This window comes from Colius striatus, chromosome 1, assembly GCF_028858725.1.
Source record: "Colius striatus isolate bColStr4 chromosome 1, bColStr4.1.hap1, whole genome shotgun sequence".
Lineage (NCBI taxonomy): Eukaryota > Metazoa > Chordata > Aves > Coliiformes > Coliidae > Colius > Colius striatus.
This window is the reverse complement of record NC_084759.1, coordinates 151,880,278-151,895,518: the sequence shown is the minus strand read 5'-3', so window position 1 is coordinate 151,895,518 and position 15,241 is coordinate 151,880,278. Positions and strand designations below refer to the sequence as shown.

The 15,241-nt window shown below is 51.6% G+C and overlaps 1 protein-coding gene across 2 annotated transcripts in view; it reads left to right on the top strand.

The window, feature by feature from the left end:
- The window catches only part of MYH9 (myosin heavy chain 9), a 73,701-nt gene extending 71,351 nt beyond the window's left edge, over positions 1-2,350 (top strand). For both annotated transcript variants that reach the window (XM_062011982.1, XM_062011975.1), the window contains exons 39-41: positions 64-172; positions 500-672; positions 803-2,350. In XM_062011982.1, coding sequence (XP_061867966.1) covers positions 64-172; positions 500-672; positions 803-920 — 400 coding nt within the window. In that variant the 3' untranslated portion in view covers positions 921-2,350. The remainder of the gene's footprint in view (positions 1-63; positions 173-499; positions 673-802) is intronic.
- The last annotated feature ends 12,891 nt before the right edge of the window (positions 2,351-15,241 follow it).

The following is a 15,241-nucleotide window of genomic DNA, read 5'->3' as shown; positions in this document are numbered from 1 at the left end:
CTGCCTCCCTTCTTGGTAAGCTGCCCGAGCCGGGCGTTGTGACGCCGCTGTGTTTCTGCGCAGGGAGCGGCAGGCTGCCAGCAAGCAGGTGCGCCGCGCCGAGAAGAAGCTGAAGGACATCCTGCTGCAGGTGGATGACGAGAGGCGCAACGCCGAGCAGTTCAAAGATCAGGTGTGTATGGTTACCTGCAGCACGGGACGCTCTGCTGCTCGGAGGATTGCCCTTCTATGACCAAGGCATCAGCTGCTCTATTGTTAGCCTTCCTTGGGATTTCTCCCCTTTGCCCTTGCTGTGACGGTGACAAGGTGATACAAGTGAAAACATAGTGCTGTTAAGGAAAAGCTTGAGGCTGTGAAGTCCTGGGCAGCAACCTTCAGAAAGGGAAGAGGGGAGGGCTTGGGAAACTCTGCCTTTTGCTGCTGTAACTGCTGTGCTGCAACTCTGGAGAAACGTTGCCCTTTTATTTCATTCTTTGCCCACCCCCCTCTCCACGCTCAGGCGGACAAGGCAAACATGCGCCTGAAGCAGCTGAAGCGCCAGCTCGAGGAAGCCGAGGAGGAAGCCCAGCGAGCCAACGCATCCCGAAGGAAGCTGCAGCGTGAGCTGGAGGATGCCACTGAGACAGCCGATGCCATGAACAGAGAAGTCAGCTCCCTGAAGAGCAAACTCAGGTAAGGAGGAGCGCTTGGTGCTGTGCCGTGGCAGCCAGCCCAGCCAATAGTGCTGTGCAGCAGGCAGCAGGGTCGGGCACCTCCTGGGCTCTCCCCAGAGCGTGGCTGACTGCTGCCCGTCCCTCCCCAGGCGCGGGGACCTGCCCTTCGTCGTGACACGTCGAATCGTCAGGAAGGGTGCGGGAGAGTGCTCCGATGAGGAAGTGGACGGCAAGGCAGAAGCTGGTGATGCCAAAGCTACTGAATAAGTCCTCCCGTTTGACCCAGGTTACACGTGATGGAGTGTCCCATCCACCCTCCCTTCTTCCATTGGACTTTCAGCAAACCCTCTCCTCCTAAATTGGCTGGGGCTCTACAGAGCAAGCCCAGCTCTGTGTTTCTGGAGCCACTGGGCATCTGTGTGTTCCCAGTTTCCTCCTCTTTCCGGTTTCCTAATCCTCTTTGTATTTAATGCCAAAGAGTCGGGGCTCTAAAATCTGACCAGCAGTTTGGCCGCTACAAAGGCCTGTAGAACTGTTCTGTGCCATGCCTGCTGGTGAATCCTTACACAGTTTGGAGGGAATGGGGTTAGGGAAAGATTATTTTTGCTGTAAATCTCCTTTTGTCTTTGATTCTAGCTGCAGGGAAGCTCCTTCCTGTATTCTTTCCCCCCTCCCTCTTTGTTTGCTTTCGGCAATCATGTTCAGTGACCTCAGACTTCTGCCTTTTTTAATCTGCCCACCCACGTGGTTCGGGAGCGGTTTCAGGAAAAACGGTGTGCTTTGGCCATGGCAATTTGCCCTTCCTTCTCTCCGTGTTCCCAGGGAGGGCTGAAGAGGGAAGCCCCTCTCGGGACCAGTTACCTGGAGGACTTGCCAAAGTTGTCTCTGTGGTTTCTTTTTTCCCCCCCTCCTCCTTGTTTTTACTGTCTGGACAGATCTCTGAAGTGCAATGATGTCTTGTTAGTATCTGCCTCTGAGCGGTTTCATCTAAGGTAGCGTGGACCAGTAGCTGATGACAGGCTGGGGAAGCAGAACAATGGCTTTGTGCTTGTCTGAGGATCTCTGGGGGACCAAATATATTTAATGGCAATAGACAGAATCTAGAGGCATTTAACAGGGTAGTGAGCAGAGGGGTGGGGATAAGGGGAGGGAAATCCCTCTTTTATTGACATGTCCAAGCCTCTCGCACCTGCTCTGTAACCAGGGGTTGGGATTAGTTATTGTGCACCATTGACTTAAGAGTATATTAAAAACCCTTTAATCTGCACAGATCTATGTAAGGCCTTTGTATCTCTCCTAATAAGTAATTAAGAAAAAAAAATAAAGGTCTTTATCACTGCCTTTCTATTGGGACCATGGTTATATAGAGATAGTCTTTACTTTTCTACACCATACACTGGTTGCTGGATTTACCTGTATTCTTAACCATATTGTATATGCTGCATTTAGACCTACTTAAGAGCAAAGTAAAACCAATTAAATATGAAGCACCATACTGTATGCCTGAAGCTCTGAGTGCAGGAGCCTCGTGTCCCAGTTGCTGTCACACACAAAAAAACACCTAATTTTTTTTTATATATATATATATATAATAAAAGTGCCTTAGCATGTGCCTCAGCTGTGTGTCACCACTACAGTCAGTAATGGTTTCCTGGTGCTCCACTGATGTTACCAATAAAGATTATCCATGTGCTGCAGTCGGTGTGTGCCTGTGTTGCCGTTCCATCCTTCCTGAGGTGCAGTGGGGACCGGCCCCTGACCCCAAAGGTGGCAGATGTGGTGGTGCCAAGCAGCAGCCTGTCCCTCAGCTGCCCTGTGGGACCTCCCCTGATGCCAAGTAACTCTGTAGCAGAAGTCTGGGTGTCACCCGACCCTCAGCCAGTCACCAGGGGGTTGGGAGGAAGATAATGCTCCTCCTTTGTGTGCTTCCAGAGGGTTTATCTCTTCAAAACATGGAGCTCTGAATTTGAGCCGAGCTCCTTCTGTCCTTGGCCTGAAGATGGGATTTCTGAGTCTGTAACCAACAACTGTGCAAACAAACTCTCTGCTTTGCTTTCCTTTCCAGTCTCTGGAGTCACTGGAAGGTGAGGGTAGCAGAGGGGGTGATAGGTAAGTCTAGAAGTCTGTTTTATCAGTGGCTTGGCAAAACGGCCTTTCACTCATCTTCCAGCTTGTCTAAAAATAAGATCTGCTTTTTGTAACAGTTCTGCTAGAAATGGGGTAAAGAACTTGGGGCTGCATTCATCTTCTGGCCCCTTAAACTGCTCCAGGTGCAGGGCAAGTCAGAATTTGGGACTGGGTCAGCACCTGATGGGAGGGAAGGAAGCGCTGGTGTTTTCCAGGAGAATGGTGCTGCTGCCAAGGTCAGAGCTGGACAGCACAGGGCAGTGAGGAGCACCCTGCAGTGTCCACTGCTCCCAAAGCTGGGATTGCTGCCAAGCAAAGGTTGAGAGGAGGCAGAGTCTTCTCATTAAGAAAATTAAGTATAGGTAGAAGTTAAAGAGGGAGATGTGTGTAGAAGGAGGAGATGTGAAGGTTCACCCTGCGCTGCTACACGGGTGGGAGCAGACACATCACAGGTCAGTGTGAGCACAAAGAGCCTCTGGTGGTGTGAGAGACACGGTTTGAAAGCCTGGATGGGGATTAAGGTGCAAAGAGCTGGAGGAGCATTTGTGGTGAGTGGAGCGCAGGTGCTGCTGTCTCGTGGATACTCTGAGTTCCCTGCTTCCGATACTTTGATCTTTTTCCAGAGCTGTTTTGCAGAAACCTGTAGGGGTATCTCTGTGAACAGCAGGCCCTTTAAGTTACCCTGAAATTGCTTCCCCATCATAGGATCATCCTGCAGCAGTGAGGCCAGCGGGGCAGGCACTGCTGTGGCACAGAGCGGAGCCGCCCTGGCAGCCAGCTGCTGGCGGCACGCTCACACGTTGAAGCTCCAGATGCTGTTTGTGCCCTTGGCCTTGCTGCACGTGAGCCACTGTATAGTTTGGGTGCTGTTCTGTCCTGTGCAGCAGGGAACCAGACTTGGGTCTTTTTTCCCACTGGCACAGTAGTTTCCTTCAGCTTCCCACCCCTCTGTGAATCCCTGTGGAAGGGTCAAAATTGTTGTCCCACAACGTTTTCCACTTTGCACGGTGCAACCTTGAGCCAGCAAGTTCTTGTGGCTCCAGGTTAGTTGCTCTGTGGCTCTGCAGAGCTGTGTAATGCCTCACACAGGATTCCTTGAGATTTCAATGATGTGGGTAGGTGAGTGGTTACAAATGATGTAATAAGAAAAAGCAGAGAAGAGATTGAACTGGGACCTGATCTGTGGGCATGGTGTGGTTTAAGCTCACTCAGCAACTGAACACCACACGGCTGCTCGCTCACAGCCCCTGCACAGTGGGATGAGGGGCAGAGGCAGAAAGATAAAAGGTAAAGTGGTGGGTTGAGATAACAGTTTAATAACTAAAATGAAATAAAGTGTAATAACAGCAGTATCACGATAATTGCAATGAAAAGGAATAGAACAAGAGAGAGAAATAAAACCCAAGGGAAAAGACAAGTGGTGCCCAAAGCGCTTATTCACTACCCACTGACTGACAGCAGAGCAGCAGCAATCCAACCCTCCCTGCCAGCTGCCCCCAGTTCATATACTGGGCTTGATGGTCTATGGCATGAAAAAGCCCTGTGGACAATTTGGGTCAGCTACTCTGGCCATGCTCCCTCCCAGTTTCTTGTGCACCTACTACTTGCTGGCAGAATGTGGTAAACCGAAAAATCCTTCACTGGGGATTCTCACTACTTAGCAACAACAGAAGCATCACTGCATTATCCACATTATTCCCACACTAAATCCAGAACACAGCCTGGTGTCAGCTACTAGGGAGAAAATTATCCCAGCTTAAACCAGGACTTGTAAGAGAGTTGTTCTTGGAAGTTGGTGCTGGAGCTCTTGTCTGTTTGCTGCAAGATCCAACCTCCGAGCCAATGGCAGTAGGTATCAGAAGGGTCTGAATGAGAGAGGGCACATGGATATAGTTTCAGAAGATGCAAGAGCTGGTGCTAACATTGATTTTAAACATCCTGTCCCTACACCAGACCATTGTGCTGGCACAAAGGATCTGTAAACCAGATCACTAAATATGATCTGAAAAATAGTCATAGTGATTGATGCAGGTTATAGCATGGCCCTCACAGGCTGTTTCCAGATCAGAACGCAGGGGCAGAGCAATCAGCCCTCACAGCTTCAGAGTGGAGGCAAAGTGCTAGACCCACAGCATCCAGTCCTGCTGCAAAGAGCTTTCAAGCACGGAGAGCAGCTGAGCTGGTTGGTGCTACAGCTTCCCCCAGGGCAGAGTGAAGACAGTGGCCATTACCCGGGTTCTGGCTGGGTTCCCAGCACGGACCTGCCAGCTTTAGGATTTAGCCCTCTTCCATTTCCTCCCCAAATTGTCTCCAAGTACCACTTAATGTAAACAGAGAATCACTTTGTCAAAGCCAAGGATGCCCCAGGGGCATTTAAAGCACTAATGGTTGGCCTGTGCTGGCCAGGAGCATCCATCCATGCGGGTGCACAGCCTGCTTTATGGTGCTTGGTGTGGGAAGGAAGCTGTGAAGCTCAGCCCAGCCTCTTCTGGAGAGGCTTTTATCCCAACGCTGCTGGCACGATCCCAGCTGCTTTGCCTTCCCTGAAGAACCCAGATCTGAATTATGCTGGGGGCACATCCTTCTGAACTTTGTCTCCACAGCCAAAGAAAAACTTCCCAGTTCCTGGACAGATAGCTAATACTAGTAGATAACTGTTTGCTACCTGTTTGAACCCAGTTTTTCCTTCCCCTGATACAGTGGGAGTGAAAGCAGAAGGAAAAAGGGAAGAAAACAGCAAAAAAAACTCCTCTCCGGTCCTAAATTAGTGACTCTCCAGTCCTTGCTGCTGTTATGAGCCAGCGTGGCTGAGCAAAACAAACAGCTGAGCAGTGGTAAAGCAAGAGGAAAGAAAAAATGTGAAACATCTTGAGCGATGATGGTCTGGCAGGCGAGAGGAGAGGTGCTGGAGTCCCTTCTCTAGCCAGCTCCCTGTGGTGGGACAGCCTCTCTCGCTAAGGCTGGGGACGGCTGGCCTAACGGTGCTTTCAACTCGGGTAAAATGCAGAGAGAAAGGCACTGAAAAGGTGATGAGGTAAAAGCAGGGTCACACTCTGAGCTGGGTGATCACTGGGTTGTACAGGAGGAGTGTTTAAGGCCGTCTGCCTTCTCTGCAGGCCCGTGGCATGTGCAGGCTCCAGCAGCCGGCGGGATGCAGTGCTCCCCCCAGGCACACGTGCCCCCGAGAGAGCTCTGCCCAGGTACTGAGGTAATGCTCAGCCCTAAGGAAGAACAAGGGGGGAAATGGGGAAGCTCTGATGATGGTGTGGCCAGCCTTGTGCTGCTGTGTTACTCATAACGTGCTGGTGTGCTGCTAATCAATCTGGAATTGTCATTCCCTGCAGCCTTAATGGGCTCCTGATGGAAATGGTGTGGAACCCCGTGGAAGACAGTGTCACGGCAGGGTGTATTGCTCAGGATAAACGCGTTGCTTCCTTAGAGGAGAAGCGCTCACTCAAATCCCTGACCTCGTGCAAGACCGATGCCAAGTCGGGGGCTCTGTGGCCAGGAAAAGTCTCCCTGAAGCTGAAGTGCTACTCGAGGGGACTGGTGGTGATCAGCTGAGAGGTTTGCTTAGAAGCAGCGAGATGCTGAACCAAACAGGCAAGAGATGTGCTGACCGGCCGGCCCCATAGCCCACCGGCAGCCCAGCCCAGCTTTGTGGGAGACATCATGACTTGATGGAGAAAAAAAAAGGGACACCTCATCCCCACCCCCCTCTCCCCAATCCTTTGGAGTTGTGATCAAAGTGATTTGCTTCCTGCTCTTCATTCCTGCTGTATCCAGGGAAACATTTCCCTGTGTTGCCATATAAAGAAACAGCACTGCACCAGAGCAGAGCCCAGCTTTCACTTTTCCTCCCCCAAACTCCTGGCGCTGAGCACTCCTGGTGCGGTAGCGAGGGAAGCATCCTCCCGCCTAGCCCAGGCTCTTCTCGCTCTTCTCTCAGTCCTGGGCTGTCCCTGGGATCCCTGGCAAAGCTTCCCACCCCTGCAGGCTGCTGGCTGGCTGGATGAATGGATGGATGCAGCCCCCTCAGGCTGCCCCCATGGCCAGCAGACACATGTTGAAAGCTTGTTTCGTTTCCTTCTCAGCACTTCCCCACTGAGGGCTGAGAGGGTGCATGGGGGCTGCGTGCACCATGCCAGCACTGCCAAACTCGACCTGGGTTGGAGCCAACTATTTCAGACCTTGTTTCTGCCTCCCAAAGCCTCCCCAGCAGCTGATGCAGGCATGAGGAGCTCACCTCTGTAGGAGAGGCCAGCTCCAGTCTCAGGCAAGGCTCTCAGCTTGCATAAGAAGTGCTAATGTTGTCTCTAGGAACTGCAGCAGGCTTTGAAGCAGAGGTATCAGCACAGCTGAAACAGACTGTAACGAGGTACCACACAGCCCAATTTGCTGTGCAGGCTTTTGATCCTTTCTGCTGTGCAGCTTGCAGCTCGCCAGCTCATCGTTTTTGGAAGCACGAGGTACCCAGCTGTCTCATCCTGATGTGCCCTTTTGGGTAAGGCACAGATAAAGCTCTTGATCAGCTTTTGCTTGAAGCCCAGCTCACCATTTCCCTCTCACCTGGGAAGTTTCTAGGAGGCAACTTCAAGGACATGACTCCAGCGAGGATCTGCAGTTAAGAAAAGGCGGTGAGACCCCACACGTATTTATCTGGGGCCTCGCTGTGAAGGTGAAGGGAGTTTATCTGCACCACAACCCTTCTCCTTTGCTAAGAGCTCACCTCTGCTGCAGCCAGGGAGTTTGGTTCAGAGTAGGGGCAGCCAGAGCAGCCAGTTCAGCTGGCTGGAGGGTAACGTACCCTATCTCTACAGAGTAGGAGGAACTCTACACCAAGAGTAAAACCTCACCTGCCGCAGAGGTCATTTGCCTACACTGCTTCCCTGGGCAGAAGGTGGGACAATCACAGCTGTTTGAATGGAAAAGCTGATGGAGGGGCTGGGGACAAGCCCTGGGGTTTGTGGGGCTGAATGGCTGATGGATGAATGAGGGTTAGGGAGAAAATCATGGAGGGAGATGGGATCACAGCTTCTCTCTGGCTTCTTTCTTGTAACCTGGGAGCAAAGGTATATGATGGAGAGAGGAGGTGGGCACCCACTGCATGGATGTGAAGCATGGCAAAGATGGAGCTGTATCCAGAATTATTGTGCATGATCATTGGGAAAAAGCCTCTCTCCAAAGAGAGATTTCAAGGTCTTGATGTCCAGGCAGACAGAGCAGCTCTTCCCTGCTTTACTGTCCAGGATATGACAGAGCAATCCCCCCAGATGTTCCCTTGGCATCCCCCTGGCACCTCTGCGAGCCGTGCCACGGGGCACCTGCTCTCCATAGGGCCCCAGTCCCTACGGCTTGCTCGGCAGGAGAGGCTGCCTCATGATGCTGCCACGAACTATTAAAAGCAGCAAGATGATTAAAATAAACTGTCACGGGACATTCATACCACATGAAAAGCGTGAGCTGGACTCCTTCACTTCCCAGGAAAGTTAATCTGCAGTTGCGGGCGAGGGAGATGCTCTGGAGTTGGAGGCAGCCGGGTGATGCTGGCAGGAACCTCCCTAGCTGCACTTCCTCCCCTGGTGAGTGGTGTGTGGGCAGGAGCACTGCTGCAGGCAGCTCTGGTTTCGCCACTCAGACAAAGCCTTTGCTGACCACTGAGGCAGAGGAGGGAAACACTCCATGGCAGGCAGGAAAGAGCCGGGGCAGGAATAGCTGATGCTCTCTTCCTGGCCATGGCAGAGCCATGGCTGTGCTGCTGGAGGGTGAAGCTTCGTTTGGAGTCCTGTGTCCAGTTCTGGGCTCCCCAGCTCAAGAGACGCAGTGAACTGCTGGAGAGAGTCCAGCACAGGGCCACCAAGATGATCAGGGAACTGGAACATCTCCCTTATGAGGAAAGGCTGAGGGACCTCCTGGGGCTGTTCAGCCTGGAGAAGACTGAGGGAAGACCCTCAGTAACACAAGTATTTAAAAGGTGTTTGTTAAGAGGATGAAGCATCACTTTTTTCTGTTGTCTCAAGTGACAGGACAAGGGGTTATGGACAAAAGCTGAAACACAAAATGTTCCACTTAAACACAAGGAAAAATCCTCTGCTGTTCAGGTGAGGGAGCCCTGGCACAGGCTGCCCAGGGAGGGTGTGGAGTCTCCTGCTCTGGAGGTTTCCAAACCCACCTGAACATGTTCCTGTGTGACCTGATTGAGAGGAACCTGCTTTAGCAGGGGGTTGTGCTGGATGATCTCTAGAGGTCCCTTCCAACCTCTGCCGTTCTGAGATTCTGTGTGCCTGGGTGGAAGCCTTCAGGGCATCTCTGCCACAGCCCAGCTTGCTGGGGCACGGGGTTGAGCCCTGTGCTGGTGTCTCTGGGGCATGTGTGTTTCAGAAGCATGAAACCCTCCCACTCAGCTCCCACAGCCTTAGGCATATGTGAAGGGTGCAATGTGACTTTGGCCATGCTGCTCTGGCAGTCCTTGCAGCAGGTGATGCGTGGGGCTGAGGTCTGCTATGGGGCCAGGGCCCTCCACCACCAACAGCTTCACAGGCTGGGCTTGGGCTCCGCTCAGCTGTTTTCTCTGGGCTCAGCTTGAGCTTTCAACATTGCAGTCCCACCAAGGCAGAGGGTGCTCCCTGTGAATTATAGTGAGCTGGTAGGACTTCCACACACCCTGAGGCCAACCAGAGGAGCCCATGGCTTCCTTCTGCACTCAGTTTCCTCCAGCATAGCTTAGAGGCTCCTTGACATACCTCTAGCTGCTCCCAGCAACCCTCCTGCCTGCCCAATGGGGCCCTTATGTCTGTGTGGGCAGGAAACACCCCCCACCATTACTAAAAATGAGGCACTCAGGCTTTTGTTTAGGCTGGGTGTGGGGAGGGTAGAAGCTTGATTGCAACCACCTGAGTACCTTCACTAGGACCAGTCATAGCCACCTCATTCCCAGCTCTACCAGCCCTGCATTGCTTCTCAAGGGGCTGAAACTGTGGATCCCTGGAGCAGAGCGAACCTGTTGTGTTTAAATGGCCAGGTAAGAGTGAACCAAGCAGCAGTGATGGGCTGCACAGGCAGGAAAAGTTTGCCCTGACATAATTTGTTCCTTTTACTTGCTTGGCTTTTGGGTGCTGCCTTTTCTTCTCTCTGGTTGCAACCAGCACAACCCTCCTCACTAACCCAGGCAGTGACTGTGCCAGGATACTGTTCTCACGAGGTTTTAGTGTTGCTGTTTTCTGGTTTTGGTGAGTAGGGAATAGATAAAACATTTACTGTATTTTTTTCTTTGTATTTTATTCTTCCCCCCCCCCTTCCCCTTTCTTTCTGCTCTCCTCTCTAAACTACCCAGCAAATGCTTTGATGCCAGGGCCAGGCGTAGCACCGCATTTCACAGAAAATAAGAAGTACCCGTGGCAATTTCTGCTCTGCAGCCTGAACTTCTGTCCCCTTTAAAAAAAAAAAAGAAAAAGAAATAAAAAAAGAGAAGAAAACAAGAGGTGAACATTGATGGGAGAAAGACCAGTGGTGAAAACATGAAACCTGCCCTTAGTGCTCACTCACACCTGTGTCTGCGGCTGGGCAGAGGCTCGTGCAGAAGCTGTCAAGTAAAATTTGGTGACGTGTGGATCTGGTGGGGTCTTACAGAATCTTATTGCTAAATTACAGCCTTAGAGGTTGATGTGGGAGTTGTGGAGATCCCCAGCTGTGACTGATGGACCCGGATACACCTACAAATGATCTCAGAAAACTAACAAAGAACAGCTTCACCTGAAGAAATTTCTCGTGGGTTGAAAACTGGAGGAAGGGAGTAAACTATCAATGACAGATCAGAAAAAGAGGTTGCTGTATTTATTTCTGAAGCTCAGAGAGATACTTGCATCGATGCTCAGCCCTGCTGAGCTCGATGGTGATGGGCTCTCCTGGGTGTGCAGCAGTGTTGAGGAAGTGTCAGAGGAATCTGTCTGCACTGGGATGGAAAGTGACTACAGGCTGCGCACTGCAGCGGGGGCTTGTTTCTCAGGGTGGGGGTTCCCACACCTCAGCTTGCCCACGAGGGGCAGGGGAGGTTTGTTGCAGATGATCATTCTGTTTCGGCCTGTTTCTGACTGGTTTGGTGCCATGACACCCTGAGCTGGCATTTTGCCACAGCACAGGGCTGATAGAGTGAGGTGAGCCCCTTCGGACCCAAGCAGTGGCTGGGGAATTGCTTTATATTAAATGGGCAGCTTTGCTATTAAACTCATTCTGAAACAGCCACCCCGCAGAAGCAGAGGAGCTGAAAACTGCTTTCACAGCGGTCTTAGCTGGAGCAATTTGTGAAAGGGGTTACCTGGAGTGAGGTGAGGGCTGTGCTCGCAGGGGCCTGGGCTCAGCGGCACAGGATGGCCCAGAGCAGCATGAGCAGAGGTTTTGAGTATACTGGGGAGGGATTTTAGGTAGGCTGCAGAGACCCCAGTGAGTGCTGGGGAAGAAGAGGGCAGAGCAGACGCAGGGCACTGAGCTCTCAGTCTGCAGCCTCCCTCCCACTCCCTGGAGCTCTGGAACCTGTGACAAAACTCTGACAGCTGAGTTTATGTCTGTTCACCATCTGAACCTCTGGCTCTTGTTTCTCTTGTCTCCCTTCTGCTATTAATGGCTCCCAAGGGAAAATTCCTGCTGCAGGAAAAGGAGATGAAGAGAAAAAAAACCCACAGAAGCAGAGGGCTGTGGGATGCAGGGGTGGAAGCAACCTCCAAGGGGCCACCCTGCTGGGGCAGAGTGTTGGCGAGAGAGTTGTTACACCCCTTACCTTCCATCCAGGCTTGAGTTCCCACCGGTCCAGGGCAGTGGGGAGCTGCCTGCAGCCCCTGCATGTGTGTGCATACATCTACACAGAAGCTTACCCATGGGTGGAAATGGATCTGTGTATCTCAGTTTGCATGAGGTAGAATATGGATATTATTCAGGCTAAAGCCCATCATATAGATGTGGGCTCCCCAGCTCAAGAGAGGCAGGGAACTGCTGGAGATAGTCCAGTGCAGGGCCAAGAAGATGATCAGGAGACTGGAGTATCTTTCTTATGAGGAAAGGCTGAGGGACCTCCTGGGGCTGTTCAGCCTGGAGAAGACTGAGAGGGATCTCATTAACACAAGTACCTAAAGGCTGAATGTCAGGAAGATAGGGCAGCACTCTTTTCTGTAGTATCCAGTGACAGGACAAGGGGTAGAGGGCACAAGCTGGAACACAAAATGTTCATTTAGAAACAAGGAAAAACTTCTTTTCTGTTCGGGTAAGGGAGCCCTGGCCCAGGCTGCCCAGGGAGGGTGTGGAGTCTCCTGCTCTGGAGGTTTCCAAACCCACCTGAACACGTTCCTGTGTGACCTGATGGACGTGAACCTGTGTTAGCAGGGAGTCACTCAGCTGCTTTCTGGGTCAGCCAGACCATCCGGCGCAAGGCTGCTGTCCCCGGCCAGCTGCAGTGGCACTCAGGCAGGGATGTCCACCACGCTTTTGTCACCCGTTCTGCAGGGCTGTGGTTTCCCCCTTCTGCTTCTTGCATGAGCTGGCAATGTTTTTATTTCGGTTTGAAAGCGCAGCCCCGCTCGCCTTCCAAGTGGCTGTTTGTCAGGCAGGAATAGGAGAAGGGGCAGGAAAACATGACTAAATATGGCCGTGTTTCTGTCTGCTGCAGACAGCGGGATTATCTGCCCCTTCTTGCCAGCAGCTACAGCTGAAGTTCCCAAGGTTTGAGGAGCACTGAGAAGAGCTGCAGTCCAGGCCCCCACCCCCCTGCCCTTTCCTTTTTCTTTCTTTCTGTTTTCCACAGAGAAATCTGCAACCCATTGTGTGGGCCAGCAAACTTGGCACCCTCCGGCCGCCTATAAAATTGCATTAGGCATTTATATTTCCTGTAGTGGATTATGTGTTGTCTGGATTTTAGATGATTCCAGGAGAGGAGGGTTAGCCTCTCTCAGTTGATTTGTTTGGTTGGGGGTTTTTTTTTCCTCCCTTTTTTTTTTCAATGGGGGCTATAAATTGCAGTTGAAATAATTCGATTTTCTTGGAGATAAGCGAGTCAGCAGGGCGGGTGGATGTGTCCAGAGACAGATGTGAGCAGCTTCCCCTGCCTGAAAACGGCGCAGCCCCTCTGGCAGAGCAGGCAGGGCACAGCCCCGACTCAGCTTGGCACCAGACCGTTTCCCTTGCCCAGAACCGTGTCAATAACCTCATTGATTGCCACCATACTTCTCATGCTTAAAGTTAAGCGAGTGCTGAAATGTCACGCTGAATCACAAGGAAAGGATTTCTTCGTGCTCTCACTGAATCGGTTCTCTGGACCCAGCTGGCTCTGCCCTCGTGCACACATCGTGTTGTTATGTGAACTCTCAGTATTTATGCAGATTTGGCAAGTACTGGGGATTTTCTTTACCAGCTGGGGTTTGCCTAATTTTGAAACTATCCTCTCTGCTCCTGTGCAGTTACCACACTTTATCACAGAAGCACGGAATCACAGAATGGTAAGGGTTGGAAGGGACCTTTAGAGATCATCCAGTCCAACCCCACTCTGCAAAAAACAGGTCCAAACGCTTTCTAATTTGGAGCTGATGCCAAAGAGGCTTCAACTATTTCTAGAGTGGAGAAACGACATTAAAAAAAAACAACAAACCCAAAAGCAGCATATTTTTCAAGTCTTCTATGAAATGCATGCTGTGCCAGCAACAAGTAGCATCGTGAAAGAGTAAAGCCAGATTGCAAGTGCTCGTAGGTACGATGCCTGTCGTGAGTTCACACAGTGCTCTTCTGTGCGAAGGAAAACTGACGGCCTTTCGAGGCAGACATACAATCTAACGGCAGGATTTTGTCACCGTTACTTTCTGTGAGTCTCCCAGTCCCTCAGACAGAAGTGCTGAGCTGCGGAACAGCCGGCAGGTGGAGTCAGCTGTAACGTATGTATGCGTCTGGAAAGTTGACTGAGTACGACTGGACACGTGGAAACTTCAGTTGGAAGTCGAGACCGAGGAAAATATGAGGAATGGAACTGGAAAAGTCTGCGGGCACGGAGGTCACAAAGAGCCAAAACTTCAGCAGCAGAAGAGGAGGAGCCTGCAAAAAATGTTTGGAATAGCAAAAAAAAAAACCAAACCCAAAACCCCACCCCAAACTGGAGTAATCCTGGAAAGGCTCCTGTGGCTTGTGTCCCGGGGCGTAATTCCTGCTGTTGTAATTTGCACAGATGGCGGCTGTCTCCAGGGAAGGCTGGAACAGCTGGGAAACATCAGGGTGTGGGCCTGCTTCAACCACACACCCTTTCTTTATCCCTGCATCAGGCACAGAAGTGAAAGGTGATACAGGGATCACTGCAGAAAATATCTGCGAGCTATTCTCTGCCCTGGGAGATGGCTCCTCTTGCTAGTCGAGTCGCATCAAGGACCGGCTTAGTTTGGCATTTTGTGTAGAACAATGCACTCCCAGATGCCTTTCAATAAACCGATTAAGGAGGGAGGATCAGCCTTGACTCCAGAGATCAGCCATGTAGTAAATTGAGTTGTAGCTGAGGGGCCCTAATAAACAGGGTGCTTCACTGAGAGCAAATGGGAGCCGAGAGATGAGGCCCGTTCTGTTGGCACCGCATGTGCAGCCGCCACGGTGGCTGTCTCGCCTTGCCCTTGGCCCCATCTGCCTGTTGCACTGGGAAAGGGTCCGTCAGTAGGCTGAGTAACAATATCATGGCCACTCGGCTGGTGCTGACTTGTGTCCGAGAGGAGAGGGTGGCACAGCCCTTGGGTTCTTCAGAGACACAGCCGGGGATGTATTTATGCAGGGGCTGTGGCTCCAGTGAGGTTTGTTGTTGTAGACTCTAGCCTCCAACAATTTCAGTTCTAGGTCCCTCACTACAAGACATTGAGGTGCTGGAGTGTGTCCAGAGGCAGGCAACGAAGCTGGTGAAGGGTCTACAGGACAATGATGAGGAGTGGCTGAGGCAGCTGGGTGGAAAAGAGGAAGCTGAGGGGAGACATGATCCCTCTAAAACTAGCTTAAAGGAGGTTGTGGTGAGGTGGGGGTCAGTCTCTTCTCCCAAGTAACAAGTGGCAGGACAAGAGGAAATGGCCTCAAGTGGCACCAGGGGAGGTTTAGATTGGAGATTAGGGAGAACTTTTTCACTGAGAGGGTTGTTACAGACCCTGAAGTGGTGGAGTCCCCATCCCGAGAGGTATTTAAAGGATGCACAGATGAGGTGCTGAGGGACACGGTTTAGTGGTGAGCTTGGCAGTGTGAGGTTAGTGGGTGGACTTGATATCCTAAAGGTCATTTCCAACCAAAATGATTCTATGATTCTGGTTCACTCATGATAGGCAGCCAAGCGGAATAAATGCCAGGTGTTTCCCTGCTTCTTGATCTCTGGCACCCAAAGGGTAGGGGAGAGACAATAAGGTTTTTTCCTTCGGTTTGCATCACCATGCACTCCCTGTGGTACCTCTGTGGCTCACACTACTAAT